Below are 15,525 nucleotides of genomic sequence, written 5' to 3' on the forward strand. Positions count from 1 at the left end.
CCTTAGAAGAAAGTAAATATCACCCGTAATCCCAACACTAAGCGATAGTAACCACTCTAACATTGAGGTGTATTTTCTGCTTTTTTCTATGTTTTGTGTGGTTTTTTAAAAATATTAAGGTTGTACTATATATATCACTCTATAACTTTAAAAGTATTTAATTTTTGAATGCTGTATTTTACACAGCTAGGTAATAAAAAACTATAAAACTGTATATACAGTGAAAAGTCTTGCTCCCTTCTGATCACATAAAAAACTACCATTTACTAGTTTCCTTACAGAGAATTTTTTTTTTTAATTAAAAAAATTTTTTTTAGAGACAGGGTCTCCCTGTGTTGCCCAGGCTGGTCTCAAGCTCCTGCCCTCAGGCAGCCTCCCACCTTGGCTCCCAGAGTGCTGGGATTACAGGCGTGAGCCACTATGCCCTGCCCTTCCAGATAATTTTTATGCTTATAAAAGCAATTATCAATTATTTTCTTTGCTGTACCTGCAACTTTTTAAATATAAATAATAGCATACTGTAGTAACTATTCTGTATCTTGCCTTTTTCACTTAATATATTTTGTAATTCATCCAAAATCTTTACATAAAGAGCTTCATTCTTTCTTACAGTTGTCATTTTGTAATACTCCATTGTCTGTATGTACCGTCACTTATCTAGCCAGTCCCCTGGTGAATGGATATTTAGATTGTTTCCAGTCATTTGCTGTTAGTAACAGTGCTTGTGTATAGATGGTTTTGCCCTTTACCGTAGGATAAATTCCTAGAATTCTTAGATTAAAGAATATGTGCCTTTGAATTTTGATAGCTATTGCTAAATTGCTCTCCAGGAAGTTATGTGATATAACTTGAGGCTCGGGGTTTGAGACCAGCCTGGCCAACATGGTCTTTAGTTGAGACAGCCCATCTCTACTAAATATACAAAAATTAGCCAGGCGTGGTGTCGTGTGCCTGTAGTTCTAGCTATTTGGGAGGCTGAGGCATGAAGATCGCTTCAACCTGGGAGGTGGAGGTTGCAGTGAACTGAGATCACGCCACTGCACTCCAGCCTGGGCGACAGAGTGACTCTGTCTCAAAAAAAGAAAAAGAAAACATTATTTTTACTGTATACCTTGTATATCATACGCATATGTTACCTGTTCAAAAGAATGATTAAAATCATTTTTAACAATTATTCTTTAAAAGGGTAAACATATGTCAAGTGTATGTATTTCTTTTTTCTTTCTTTTTTTTTTTTTTTTTTCCCTGAGATAGGGTCTCACTCTGTTGCCCAGGCAGGAGTGCAGTGGGACGATCATGGCTCACTGCAGCTTTGACTTCCCAGGCTCAAGTGATTCTCCCACCTCAGCCTCCTGAGTAGCTGGGACTAAGGCATGTCCCACCACTCGGAGTAAGCTTTAAATTGTTTGTAGAGATGGGCCAGTCTACCTGGACCCAAGCAGTCCTCCTGAAGTGCTGAGTTACAGGTTTGAGCCACCACCCCTGGCCTCTGTATGTATGCCTTTGATTGCTGCTGAGAACCTTTGATGAGGCAAGGGAAGGCTGTGCTCTTTTTCCTGTCTTTGAATGCCAACCCTAGAACTGGGTCTGGTCCGGAATGGTAGTGATTTGCTCATTGCATGTGTTCCCTTCACAGGCGTGCCGCCGCCAGACTGATTACTGGCAGTTCGTGAAAGACATACGGTGGCTCAGTCCCCACTCAGCCCTTCACGTGGAGAAGGTAAGAGTGAGAGCAGAGCGGCTGTGCTGGCAGAGCTGTGGGTCTTCACTCTTTGAGGCTCTGTCAGAAGAATCTTCTAGACTCTTAAGGAGGGAATACGTCAAGTTGCCTATCAACCAAGGAAAGGAAATTAATTATCCCTCTAGGGACCAACTTTATTTGCTTAAAAAAAAAAACATGCAAACCCATTCATCCAGGCCACTTTTTCTCCTCTGGGGAAGGAATAGAAAAGTTTTGTTATTTTCAAAAAAGCCTGCATATATGGGACCCAGGGTGAAGCTTTTCAAAGCGTTTCCCTTAACTGTCTCAATTTAGTTCTCAGGTCATTAGGCCTCAATCTTGCCGTATCTACCAGGATGTATGTTTTGACTCATACCCCTTTGCTTCCCAGTTCATCTGCTTGCACGAGAACGGCCAGAGCAGTGCTGATGGTGTGAGTGAACGTGCTGTTGCCGAGTTGTGGCTGCAGCACAGCCTGCAATACCACTGCCTCTCAGCCCAGCTCCGGCCTCTGCTCGGGGATAGACAGTATATCAGAAAATTCTACACAGGTAGGTGGAGGCCACTTAGGATTGTCGTCTGTGCTTCCTCATTGTCACCCACCTCGCTATTCCTCTATCGCTCTAGTACCAGGGCCTCCTATTTTTCTTTCTTTCTTTGAGACAGAGTTTCGCTCTTTCGCACAGGATAGAGTGCAGTGGCTCAATCTCAGCTCACTGTAACCTCCGCCTCCCGGGTTCAAGCAATTCTTCTGCCTCAGCCTCCCAAGTAGCTGGGATTACCGGCATGCGCCACCACGCCCAGCTCATTTTGTATTTTTAGTAGAGACAGGGTTTCTCCATGTTGGTCAGCAGGTCTTGAACTCCCAACCTCAGGTGATTCGCCCGCCTCAGCCTCCCAAAGTGCTGGGATTACAGGCGTGAGCCACCATGCCTGGCAGGGCCTCCTATTTTTCACTTGATGCCATAGGGATTCTACTCAGAAACATATCCAGACTTACCTCTTACCTCCCAAGTAAGACACAATTCAACTTTATGTTAAGGTCATCCCCTACAGCCACACAGAGACAAACCAGTAAGAATAGCCACCGTTTACCAGGAGTTTCCTGCGTGCCCATCACTGCTGTCCAGTATCTTCACTGCAGCCCTGAGAGTTGGGCATTGGTGCTACTGTTTCTAGTCCACAGGGCTCCAGAAGGTTAGGCGACTTGGCCAAAGTCACTCAGAGCCAGGATTCAAATCTGGATTTTTCTGACTTTGAAGTCTCTTGTCGCGGCCACTTTGCTATACTCCACGTTCTTTAGCCTCTTCTCTACTTTGTTTCTGATTTCCCTTCACCCTACGGTGGCGTGACTCCTCCCAGTTCATCCTTACCTCTCCCTTTCTCCTTCCTCGAGCTTCTCTCCAGACCTCCCTGTTGGGTTCTATCACTGTGGTAGCTTTTCTCTCCCCAGATGCTGCTTTCCTGCTAAGTGATGCTCACGTCACGGCCATGCTCCAGTGCCTGGAAGCAGTGGAACAGAACAACCCCCGCCTCCTGGCTCAGATAGATGCATCCATGGTAAAGGAGACAAGGGATTATCCGTGTCTGTGCTGGGTCCCTGGACCTCAGCATAATGGAACCCTCTACAGCAAACTGGTTTTTTACTTAGCCATTTTTGTGAGCTGAAAGGCTTTCATTTTTTTTTTTTTTTTTAGAGGCAGAGTCTCGCTCTGTCACCCAGGCTGGAGTGCAGTGGCACGATCTCGGCTCACTGCAATCTCCACCTCCTGGGTTCAGGCGATTCTCATGCCTCAGCCTCCCAAGTAGCTGGGACTACAGGCGCCTGCCACCCCCGCCCCCCACCCATTTTTTTGTATTTTTAGCAGAGACCGGGTTTCACCATGTTGGCCAGGATGGTCTCGATCTCCTGACCTCATGATCCTCCCACCTCGGCCTCCCAAAGTGCTGGGATTCCAGGCATGAGCCACCACGCCCGGCCGGCTTTCATTTAAAATGCTTGGAGAAGGGGACGTACCATTAAGTACTTACTGAAGTAGAAAGTCTGAGCTTAGGTCTTGTGCTTAGTAGACCTAAGCTGGGGAGTGGGAGGTCGATTTTGTTAAACCGGTGGTATCTTTTGACAGAGGATACCACGCCTTGACAGAGATCTGGGGAAAGAGGGATGGTTCTGAATTGGGCAGGGTTTAGGGTCAGACCTGGCATAGCTTAATGTTATATGGGGTCAGTTTTTTCATGTTTTTTTCTTTGATGTAAAGAAAATTTTATAGTACAAAGAAAATCTGTTGCCTAAAATTAACTTACCCCATGACTAGTACTCCAGTCAGTGCCTTAGCTAGAATGGAATCAGAGTCCCCACTTCGTAGAGAAGAGGATCCCCTATCTCTCCAGATTCTTTTAATTTTGTTTTCTGTTTTTGTTTTGGTTTGGTTTGGTTTTTGAGACAGCGTTTCACTTTGTCGCCCAGGCTAGAGTGCAGTGGCATGATCTCAGCTCACTGCAACCTCTGCCTCCCGGGTTCAAGTGTTTCTCCTGTCTCAGCCTCCCAAGTAGCTGGGATTACAGGTCTGTGCCACCACGCCCGGCTAATTTTTGTATTTTTAGTAGAGACAGGGTTTCATGATGTTGGCCAGGTTGGTCTTGAACTCCTGACGTCAAGTGATCCGCTCGCCTCAGCCTCCCAAAGTGCTGGGATTCCAGGCGTGAGGCACTGCGCCTGGCCTGATTCTTTTAGTTTTGATTGTTGGTTACTATCCATTGAATGCTTTCTATGTGCCAGGCATGGTGCTGTGTATGATACATGGATCATCTCACTGAATCTTCGTAACTCTATGAAGTGGGCATTGATCTCATTTTATAAAGGAGGCTGCTGAGGCACAGAGTAGATACGTGGTCCAGGGTTTAGATCAAATAGCTGACAAGTGTCAGGGCCTGGATTTGAACCCTAGTCTGTCTGACTTCTGATTCCACATACATAATCTTACATACTGTTGTGCTGCCTCTGTAATAAAGCACTCCTGGTTTAACACTTGGAAGGATTCCAGTACAGAAGCTGTGGTTTCACAGTTGTAAATGACATACTATAGTAGAAGGTAGCCTTGCTGTATCTACAGGTCTGGCTAAAGTCCAGGCCTACTGCAAAGGTAGCTTCTACCAGCATTTCTGCAGTACTGCATTGCCCCCCACTCTGAGGCCCTCTGTCCTTAACTCTGACACATTCTTTGGTTTTGTTTTGCTTTTTAGTTTGCCAGAAAGCACGAGAGCCCACTCCTGGTGACAAAGAGCCAGAGCCTGACAGCTCTGCCCAGTTCCACATACACCCCTCCAACCAGCTATGCTCAGCATTCCTACTTTGGGTCCTTCTCTGGCCTCCACCAATCCATGCCCAACAATGGCTCAGGTATGGAGACAGGAAAAAGTGGTCATTACATTCATCCCCAGCCCTGGAAAGTAAGAAGACTTTGTGGTTGCTCATAGGCGTTGAAAATTGAGCCTTTGGTTGGTACAGTTTTTCTTAATAAGGGACATCTTTACAAGTTATATAGTGACTAGCCTGAAATAATTCAGTAGAATCATGAAGTAACAGAAGGGAGAGATGTTTTTAGATTCCCCTGGGTTTCTAATCCACGTTGCCAAGAAGGCATTTCAATGCTAGCTAACATTCATTGATTGCCAATCATGTACTAGGCTCTGTTGTATTCAGTTTGTACGTGTTATCCCATTTGAGCCTTCAAACAGTCCTCTTACTGCTCATTTTTCAGATGAGGAATGCATACTAATAAGCAATAAAGCCACTGTCTCAGGAGCCCATACACTTGACTTAGCTGCTTCTAAATAATTTTATACTTTATTTGACTTGCCATTTCTGAGGTGACATCTTATGTCCTGGGCACCTAGTAACAATAGAAAGTTTGAACCTTAGCTGTGAAGAAGTCCTTCATACATACTGCAGGATTCCACCTCACCCTTGCTCCCCTTACCATTTCCTTTTATGTTCTAGAGAGAAGATCTACTTCCTTTTCACTCTCTGGCCCTCCCCGGAAACCTCAAGAAAGCAGAGGGCACGTCTCACCAGCAGAGGATCAAACCATCCAAGCCCTCCCGGTTTCAGTCTCTGCACTAGCCAGGGATTCCCCCATAACCCCAAATGAGATGAGCTCCAGTACTCTGACCAGCCCTATAGAGGCATCCTGGGTCAGCAGCCAGAATGATTCCCCAAGTGATGCCAGTGAGGGGCCTGAGTACCTGGCCATTGGCAACTTGGACCCCCGAGGCCGGACTGCCAGCTGTCAGAGTCACAGCAGCAATGCCGAGAGCAGCAGCTCCAATTTGTTCTCCTCCAGCAGCTCCCAGAAGCCAGATTCTGCTGCCTCTTCCTTAGGGGACCAGGAGGGAGGTGAGGAGAGCCAGCTGTCCAGTGTCCTCCGCAGGTCCAGCTTCTCAGAGGGGCAGACACTCACCGTCGCCAGTGGGGCAAAGAAGAGCCATATTCGCTCCCATTCGGATACCAGCATCGCCTCCAGAGGAGCTCCAGGTAATGAGGAGCACCAGCTGCTAGTCAGCAAGATAGCCCTGAATTGAGGGTGAAGAGAGGCCTTGTTGTGGGGACTTCTCAGATGGCAGAGAGAGGGGTTCTGGTTCTGACTATATAACATCTTGTTTTGTAACGAAGGAAGTTTATAACAAAATACCAAGACTCAGAATCTCTATTTATGTTTGTTTGTTTATACGTTGCTAATATTAAATGTTTTCCTGGATTCTTTACTAGTTTAGTAACATCAGAGGATAGTGTGACTCATCACAGTTCGACCTTTCAAAGTATCTCTTGGATCAGGGAAAGTATTAGTGAGCTTTAAAAATAATCCCATTAAGTTCTGTCATTTCCTGTGACGTCTTAGAAGTTTGACCAGGGTGTAATAATACCAGGTGTAATACCAATGTAAGAGGTAGAGAGATACTGGGGTTTCTAATTAAAACGAAGGCGATAGTGAGGGTGGGGTGATGTGATCCAGCAGGTGAGTGGGTGGGGCTAACGGCCGCATCACTGATTCAGACCGAGAGGCAGTCAGATGAGCAGGCCCTGGCCACTGGGACCTCACCAAACACCATCTGATAGGAGGGGCAGCCTACACGTGGGAAAAGTGGGGCTCCTTGCTTTTGCCTTCTCCTTGCCATCATCTTTCCTGGCTTGTGGTATCCGGCAGGCTTTGGTTGGGTTTTGTTTGTGGCAGGATCTCCATAAGAGAAAGTATAGCATGGAGCTTTGTGCTCAAAGCCATTCTGGGTCACAAAAGCCCCAGAAATAAGATATAAAAATAAAATATAAAAAATTTAGTGACCTAAAAAAAAAAGGATTTTCTTTAGCAACTGGAGATAGCATTGCTTTCTCTTTGTGATTTCTGGAAAGGTGAGAGCTTAGGCCCTCATCTGAAACCTTCAGAATTACCAACTTTTGTCTTTGTTTTCCCTCAAGAATGTGATTTAAGTTGTTGGAAATCTCGAGGAGAAGACTCTCCAAATCGAAGCCTGTCTTCCCATGAGCTTTCTTAGATGTGAAGATGACTTGGGCTGGACCCTCACTTCACATCTGCTGCTGCAGGCCTGATGTCTGCTGTACTCCAAGCCACTGGCCTTTGAGCATGTAAAACTTTCCCACCCCATTCTTGAATCCATATGGATTCCAGTGGAATCCTGCCTTGGAAAAGGGAGCCAGGGAAAATGTGTGCAAAAGTATCTGAGGAAATACGGGTCACGCACAGCTTCTTGGACGAGCCATCCGCCCTTCACAACTGGGGTTTCCTCCTGGGAGTTCCATCCCCACTTCTGCTGCGTAAAATTCAGGACACTTTTTTTCTCCTCTCTGTTCTCATTGCTCTGTCCGGACTCTCCTCTGCACCTGTCTGACTACCTGCAGGAGGCCCCAGGAATATCACCATTGTAGTTGAAGATCCCATTGCAGGTTTGGGAGTTGGTCCTCCACTTCCTCTTTGCTCTGCTCTGTGACCACCTTTCTTAGTTCAGAACCTTCTTCAGTCTGGTGTCAAATCAAGTCTGGCTAGTCTGGTCTCGTTGTGATGCTTGGAACTGTCTATAAAATGTTACCAGTATTTCATGTGATGTGTTTTCTATACACAATTCCAAATGCCTCGTTCAGTCTCTCAACAGCTTCTGAGAGGCAGAGTCAAGACTTATCATTTCGGTTTTGGCCAAAGGTGAAACTGAGGCCGCTATTTGTCTGAGGCATCATGACGAATCAGTGGCAGACTGTTTTCTCTTTTTTAAAATTTTTTGACTTTTTTTTTCCGATAGAGACAGGGTTTCACCATGTTGCCCAGGTTGGTCTTGAACTCCTGGCTTCAAGTGATCCTTCTGCCTTGGCCTCCCAAGTGCTGGGATTACAGGCGTGAGCCACCACACCCAGCCCAGAATTTTTCTTATAACTGAATACTTCCTATGGATTACTTTATTTTCCTTGAATTAACACCAGAATGTATTTTACCCCTTTCTGTGGTCTCAGATAGACTTGCATGTTTGGTTTTTTTCTTTTTTGTTTTTTTTTTGTGTGTGTGTGTGTGTGTTTTCCTCTGCTGCAGTTCCCTGTTTCCTTTTTCTTTCACCTGTTTTCATTTCCCTATAAATCCCTGCACCCCATTCCAGCTATTGCATAGGATTTTTCTAGTGATTTCAGTGTGTTTCCTTGGTGTTCGTGGTGGTGTTCAAACTGAGACTTGTGTTCCATCCTGGGTACCATAATTCATGGAGAGGAACACTGGAATGGGTCTGCAAGGCAGAGGAGTGAGAGAGGGCAGAGGAGTGAGAGAGGGCTGAAACCCGTGGTTTCCTGGAAGTGGGTGAGGCCATTGGGTGTGTGAGCTTGGAAAAGAGATGGTTAAGGAGGAATAACGTCTGTAGGACCATTGGGTATGTGAGCTTGGAAAAGAGATGGTTAAGGAGGAATAACGTCCGTAGGACCATTGGGTGTGTGAGCTTGGAAAAGAGATGGTTAAGGAGGAATAACGTCCGTAGGACCATTGGGTGTGTGAGCTTGGAAAAGAGATGGATAAGGAGGAATAACGTCCGTAGGGCCATTGGGTGTGTGAGCTTGGAAAAGAGATGGTTAAGGAGGAATAACATCCGTAGGGCCATTGGGTGTGTGAGCTTGGAAAAGAGATGGTTGAGGAGGAATAACGTCCGTAGGGCCATTGGGTGTGTGAGCTTGGAAAAGAGATGGTTAAGGAGGAATAACGTCTGTAGGGCCATTGGGTGTGTGAGCTTGGAAAAGAGATGGTTAAGGAGGAATAACATCCGTAGGGCCATTGGGTGTGTGAGCTTGGAAAAGAGATGGTTAAGGAGGAATAACGTCTGTAGGGCCATTGGGTGTGTGAGCTTGGAAAAGAGATGGTTAAGGAGGAATAACGTCTGTAGGACCATCATTTAGAATAGCGTTGTTCCTAAGGAGATGAGAAACTGTAAGAAGGCAGGTATCAAGTGAGTGGAAGGGAATTGTAAGAATTAGTTAAATGATGCTGCTATAAAGACACATGCACACGTATGTTTATTGCGGCACTGTTCACAATAGCAAAGACTTGGAATCAACCCAAATGTCCATCAGTGAGAGACTGAATTAAGAAAATGTGGTGCATATACACCATGGAATACTATGCAGCCATAAAAAAGGATGAGTTCGTGTCCTTTGTAGGGACATGGATGCGGCTGGAAACCATCATTCTCAGCAAACTGTCAAGAACAGAAAACCAAACACGGCATGTTCTCACTCATAGGTGGGAACTGAACAATGAAATCACTTGGACTTGGGAAGGGGAACATCACATACCGGGGTCTATCATGGGGAGGGGGGAGGGGGAGGGATTGCACTGGGAGTTATACCTGATGTAAATGACGAGTTGATGGGTGCTGACGAGTTGATGGGTGCAGCACACCAACATGGCACAAGTATACATATGTAACAAACCTGCACGTTATGCACATGTACCCTAGAACTTAAAGTATAATAATAATAATAAATTAAAAAAAAGAAAAGAAAAAAGATTTAGTTAAATGGCAGCATTAGGAAGAAGTGAACTCAGCAAGAAAAGGCTGAATGGCCACATGTTGTGAAGAGGTTAAGGTCGTGGTAGAGTTTGTGTTGTATGCTGTTTGAGAATTCCAAGTCATGGTTTTTTACCAAGGCATCGTGGTGACTACTAGTTTGTCCTCAGTTCAGTAGGAAGGAACAGACCCCACGACCAGGACTACCAGAAGTCTTTGAGGCCCAAGAAAAACAAAATTGTCTTTTTCACAGAGTAGCATTTTTTGTGAGAGGAGTAGCTGGCAATTTGGCACCATCTGTCGGGGAAATGGGTTAGATGCAGCTCAATCATTCATTCTCCCATAGCATCCTGCTCATTTTCAAGCACCCACCTGCTTTTCCACCTGTTCTTCCTTCTGTGGTCCTGGAAATGTTGTGTTTCCTTGTGAAGAATATCAGTTTCTCATTCCTGTGAGCCCTGACTGCCACTGTTCTCCCCTCCCAGCTCTCGCTCTTCCTGTCCCAGGCATTGTCTGTCTCGCCAGCTTTCCCTCCCTCCCTTCTTCATTAAGGATGGGCTGAGCCCCGTAACAGGCCCCTTGCTTATGGGGCCCTCTCCCTGGGCTTCTCCAGCACTGCCTTGATGCTTCTTTTTAGGACACTGCTGAATTTTATTTCCTTAGTGAATGTAAATCTTCTGATGTTACTTTAAAACCTAATGTCAACATGTCAGAAAAGTTTCAATGCACTTGTCTTTGTTTTACCGTCTAAAGACTTTTCTAAATTGGTTTGTCAAGAGGATAGAAATCAGCTAACATTCCTGTAATGTTTGGTTAAAAGATGTAAGGAAAGAGAAGCAAATTTCATGAATCCATTTTGATTTGATTCTTTCTCACCTTTATGTTGCCCCATTCTGGATCACGTTTCTTCTTTTCCACTTAGAATGTACTGACCGGCCATCTCCTTCCCTCCCTGTGTTTCTGTGCCCTTGGGCTGTTCCATTGTTGTGCCACCTCTCTCCTGCTTGGGAGGGCTTTGGGAAGGGGTGCAGTTAAATGTTGAAACTCCAAAGTTGGGAATGTATCTATTGCTCACTTCGTATGTGTGTTTTTACTCGTTGGTGGTCATCGCCATTAGAATCCTGCAATGATAAGGCGAAGTTGAGAGGCCCCTTGCCCTACTCTGGTCAAAGCAGTGAAGTCAGCACACCCAGTTCTCTGTACATGGAGTATGGTGAGTACTATGAAGGCCAGGGCTAAAACTCTATCTTTTCTCTGCTCACCCCTTGTGCCTGCTAAGCTCTGACCTTTGGGGTTCATCTCAGCTCTGCAGAGGGTACATACTGTTACCGTCTCAGTCGCTCTTCAGTCATTTTCAACCCCTGTGCTAGAAATCACACTGCTCTGCCACTTCTCTTGCTCCTCTCTGACTTCGGGGTCCTACCCACTCTTACCGCTGGGTGTTGGCACCAGGCATGTCAGCTGACCATATGGAATGGCTCTGTGAGTGGATGAGATGGACCTTGAAAAGAGGACTTGGAGTATCTGGGCTTAATAACCAGCAGACAAACTCTACATGCAAATCATGCAGAGGAGGAAGCCATTTATGTCCTTTTCTGACTCCCAGCCCAGAGTTTTCCATTTTTACTTTGTTTTTTCTTTATTATATGGTATGGGGGAGAGCATGTTCTCTTTGATTTTAGATGGTAGAAGGATTGTCTCTGTTTATTCCATCATTTTCCAACCAAAAGGCTCAGTGCTCTGGGATTCTAAGAGTACAAGAAATTTTTTTTTTTTTTTTTTGAGACAGAGTTTTGCCCTTGTTGCCCAGGCTGGAGTGCAGTGGCACGATCTTGGCTCACTGCAACCTCCGCCTCCCGGGTTCAGGCTATTCTCCTGCCTCAGCCTCCCTAGTAGCTGGGACTACAGGTGTGAGCCATCACGCCCAGCTAATTTTTGTATTTTTAGTAGAGATGGGGTTTCACCACGTTGGCCAGGCTGGTCTCGAACTTCTGACCTAGGGTGATCCACCCGCCTTGGCCTCCCAAAGTGCAAGAAGTGCTTTTAGAAGGTAGATATCTTCTTCCAACCTCTAATTCCCAGTTACCTGGGAAGACTTGGGAGCATCTTTAATGGTAAAAGCTTAAGACTTCCTGAAGAAGCTTGACTGTTTCATCCACATTCCATTTCCCACAGAAGGTGGTCGGTACCTGTGCTCAGGGGAAGGCATGTTCCGAAGACCATCAGAAGGACAGTCCCTCATCAGCTACCTCTCTGAGCAAGACTTCGGCAGCTGTGCCGACCTGGAAAAGGTGGGAAATCAAGGGCCTCATGAAGAGCTCATGAGTTGGGAGATTGGGTCTAAAGGTCTGTGGTGCCATATGTTCTGATGAGGTTTTGGGTATGTAGCAGTGACATGGGTACAGACTACAGTAAAGATAAGTTCACAGTAGAAGGAAGCTCAGCAAGTTCTGTTTCTGAGGAACTCTGCAGGGAGCATGTGCCCCTCATCGAGTCCCAGATATTAGCGATTTTATCTTAGAAGCCAGCCTGGGCAGAGAAGCATCAAGTTTGTGTGTGTGTTTCTGTTTTTTTGAGACAAGAGTCTTGCTCTGTCACCTAAGCTGGAGTGCAGTGTCACGGTCATGGCTCACTACAGCCTCAAATTCCTGGGCTCGAGCAATCCTCCCGCCTCAGCCTCCCGAGTAGCTGGGTCTACAAGCACATGCCACCACACCTGGGTATTTTTTTTAATTTTTTTGTAGAGATGGGGGGTCTCCCTGTGTTGCCCAGGCTGGTCTTGAACTCCTGGGCTTGGCCTCCCAGAGTGCTGGGATTAATAGGTGTGAGCCCCTGTGTTTGGGGTCTTGAACTCCTGGGCTTGGCCTCCCAGAGTGCTGGGATTAACAGGCGTGAGCCCCTGCGTCTGGCAGCATTGGTTTTGCTGCATGATTGCGGTTCCCTTGACCCGGGCACCTTAGGTAAATACTGTTTCCAGAATCAAATTCTATCTTTTGTTCTGAGGCTCAGATAAGCAATAAATGACATCTGTGTAGCATTTTGTAGCCTGCAAAACACTCTTATCTTGAGACATAACATTTACTTTAATATTTTGCGTACAGGTGTATGATTTTGGGAAAGAACCTGATTGAAATCCTGGGCCTCTTCTCTATCATATTTTTGTGTAGAAATGAGACAGGAAGGGACAGGCTTGGCAAAGTAAGAGAGTGAAGAAAACCTAGAATAGGTTTTCCAGCCATCAGCTTTCCTCGTAGCAGAAATGTCCATTTCTCCAGGGTGTTTTTGACAGAAACAGTTCCTATCTTGGAAACTCCCCTTTCCAACATTATACTGTCATTCAATACTTGTAACCCTTTGCTTGTTTGCTGCTCCCCTTCCCCCAGGAGAATGCCCACTTCAGCATCTCAGAGTCCTTAATCGCTGCCATCGAGCTAATGAAGTGCAACATGATGAGCCGGTGCCTGGAGGAGGGGGAGGAAGAGGAAGACAGCGACAGAGAGATCCAGGAGCTGAAGCAGAAGATCCGCCTTCGGCGCCAGCAAATCCGCACCAAGAACCTGCTCCCTGTGTACCAGGAGGCTGAGCATGGAAGTCAGTGGAGCCTGTGGACACTATTCCCACATTCTCCCAGCTTCAGCATAAGGCCTGGTGCCTTATGGCTCTTCCTTTGGGATGTTCTACCCAAACCAGTGGTTCCTCTGCTGTCAGAAAGACATTTCTTTTTTTTTTTTTTTTTTTTGAGACGGAGTCTCGCTCTGTCGCCCAGGCTGGAGTGCAGTGGCCGGATCTCGGCTCACTGCAAGCTCCGCCTCCTGGGTTTCCGCCATTCTTCTGCCTCAGCCTCCCGAGTAGCTGGGACTATAGGCGCCCGCCACCGCGCCCGGCTAGTTTTTTGTATTTTTTAGTAGAGACGGGGTTTCACCGTGTTAGCCAGGATGGTCTCAATCTCCTGACCTCGTGATCTGCCCGTCTCGGCCTCCCAAAGTGCTGGGATTACAGGCTTGAGCCACCGCGCCCGGCCCAGAAAGACATTTCTATATAGTCCTACTTTTTTTTTTTAAACCATACTAGGAATACTCATCCTAGAGTCGCTCCGTTTCCTACATCAGGAATAGCTTCTTTCCAGACCAGGTGGAGTGGCTCATGCCTGGAATCCCAGCACTTTGGGAGGCTGAGGCGGGTGGATCACTTGAGGCCAGGAGTTCGAGACTCTCCTGGCAAACATGGTGAAACCCCAGCTCTAAAAAAAAAAAAAAAAAAAAAAAATATATATATATATATATATATATATATATAAAAAAAGGAATAGCTCCCTTCCAAAATAGTTTTCTGATATAAGGAGACCTAAGCACGCTTGTCCCGGATTTGCTTTCCAGATAGTAGTACCTTCTGTTTCCTTGAAACTTTCTAAAGGGAAAGTTTCCATTTCTCTCTGTTGAAGTCATACCAGGTCCCTTTGCTTGTGACGCTGGAAGGACAGGAAGACCTCTTTCTGCCCTGTTTATTCCTTTTTGTTTTTAAACATAACAGGCTTTCGGGTCACCTCCAGCAGCTCCCAGTTCAGCTCACGCGATTCGGCACATCTCTCTGACTCTGGCTCTGCTGATGAGGTTGATGAATTTGAAATCCAAGGTAAGAAGTGACACTTTGTTACAAGGGAACTTTTATTTCCTGTTTCTTTCCATTTAGAATGATAAGCTGCAAAGTTTTTCCTAAGTAGAAGATCTTCATTATGGATTGTTACTAGCTATTGTAAGGGACAGCATTCTGCTAAAAACAAAACCCCTTTACAACTTCAGTAGGAAAGAGCACTGAAAGCAGGTGTTCCAGGCGGAGTGGCTGCTGGCTGGGGTCACCCTGATGCTTCCTCCTCAGTGGTGTCTTTCTCTTGGGTTCCCGCTCTGACTCCTCCTTTCAGCTTGTAGGGCTGGTCCATACCACTTGGAATTAGAATCCTATTCTCTTGGGTTCCATAACACAACTGAAATTGTTTCAAAGTGTTCAAAAGAGAAAAGGACAAACAGAATCATTGGGGGCAGGGGGACAAAAAAGGAACAAAATCAGGCCTACAAAGTGAGCTTGAATTTCTGCCCTTGCAGTGCTCAGTTGCTTAGCACAGGCACAGACTCTTGTTGTTGTTGTTGTTGTTGTTGTTGTTGTTGTTGAAGTACCAGCATAGAGGAACAGTGGGGTTCCAGTCTGGGAAGGCAGTTGTGTTAAATCAGGTTAAGGTCCCGTTCCTGCAAGTCATAGATTTCTTCAAGTTCATCAGCAAAACAAACACACACACAAAAACAGTTCAGGGACACACGCTCCTCCCTCATGGGTGAGACCAACAGTGGTTTCCTTACTGCAGTGAATGGTGTCTATAATTCTCTGTTACAACATTGTGTACGTGGACAGAGGTGAACTATATCTATAATTCTCCATTATAATGTTATAATGTGATGACAAATAGATCTCGTGTTCTGTGAGGCTTTGATTTCCTGTTTACACAATCTAGAGAACCCATTCGCCTGCACAGGCCTCCAGATGGAGGAACCACACGTTTGTTCCCTGTTCAGAAACTCTGTTTTTCCACAAATTTTCCAGGTATTCAGGAAGTCTTCCTTCTATGTTCTCCTTAATGTCTCTGATTTCTATTTATGACAACAATAGTTGGTCATTAAAACTCCTTTTGTTTGTTTGTTTGGTTGGTTGTTTGTATGTGATCCTCCAACTCCTCTCCAATTCTCCACCATCAGCTGGGTGACTTA

At 45.7% G+C, this 15,525-nt stretch overlaps 1 protein-coding gene across 8 annotated transcripts in view; it reads left to right on the forward strand.

Moving 5' to 3' along the window:
- LOC105470758 (rubicon autophagy regulator) overlaps positions 1 to 15,525 on the forward strand; it is a 75,255-nt gene that overhangs the window by 40,954 nt on the left and 18,776 nt on the right. For 4 of the 8 annotated variants that reach the window (XM_011722960.2, XM_071090540.1, XM_011722953.2 and 1 more), the window contains 10 exons: positions 1,637 to 1,720; positions 2,112 to 2,271; positions 3,159 to 3,280; positions 4,964 to 5,120; positions 5,721 to 6,254; positions 7,635 to 7,679; positions 10,887 to 10,982; positions 11,945 to 12,060; positions 13,153 to 13,360; positions 14,300 to 14,401. In XM_011722960.2, the coding sequence (XP_011721262.2) occupies positions 1,637 to 1,720; positions 2,112 to 2,271; positions 3,159 to 3,280; positions 4,964 to 5,120; positions 5,721 to 6,254; positions 7,635 to 7,679; positions 10,887 to 10,982; positions 11,945 to 12,060; positions 13,153 to 13,360; positions 14,300 to 14,401 (1,624 nt within the window). The remainder of the gene's footprint in view (positions 1 to 1,636; positions 1,721 to 2,111; positions 2,272 to 3,158; positions 3,281 to 4,963; positions 5,121 to 5,720; positions 6,255 to 7,634; positions 7,680 to 10,886; positions 10,983 to 11,944; positions 12,061 to 13,152; positions 13,361 to 14,299; positions 14,402 to 15,525) is intronic. The other 4 variants (XM_011722954.2, XM_011722957.2, XM_011722955.2 and 1 more) reach the window with 3 other exon arrangements.

The sequence above is a fragment of the Macaca nemestrina genome, chromosome 2 (assembly GCF_043159975.1).
Source record: "Macaca nemestrina isolate mMacNem1 chromosome 2, mMacNem.hap1, whole genome shotgun sequence".
NCBI lineage: Eukaryota > Metazoa > Chordata > Mammalia > Primates > Cercopithecidae > Macaca > Macaca nemestrina.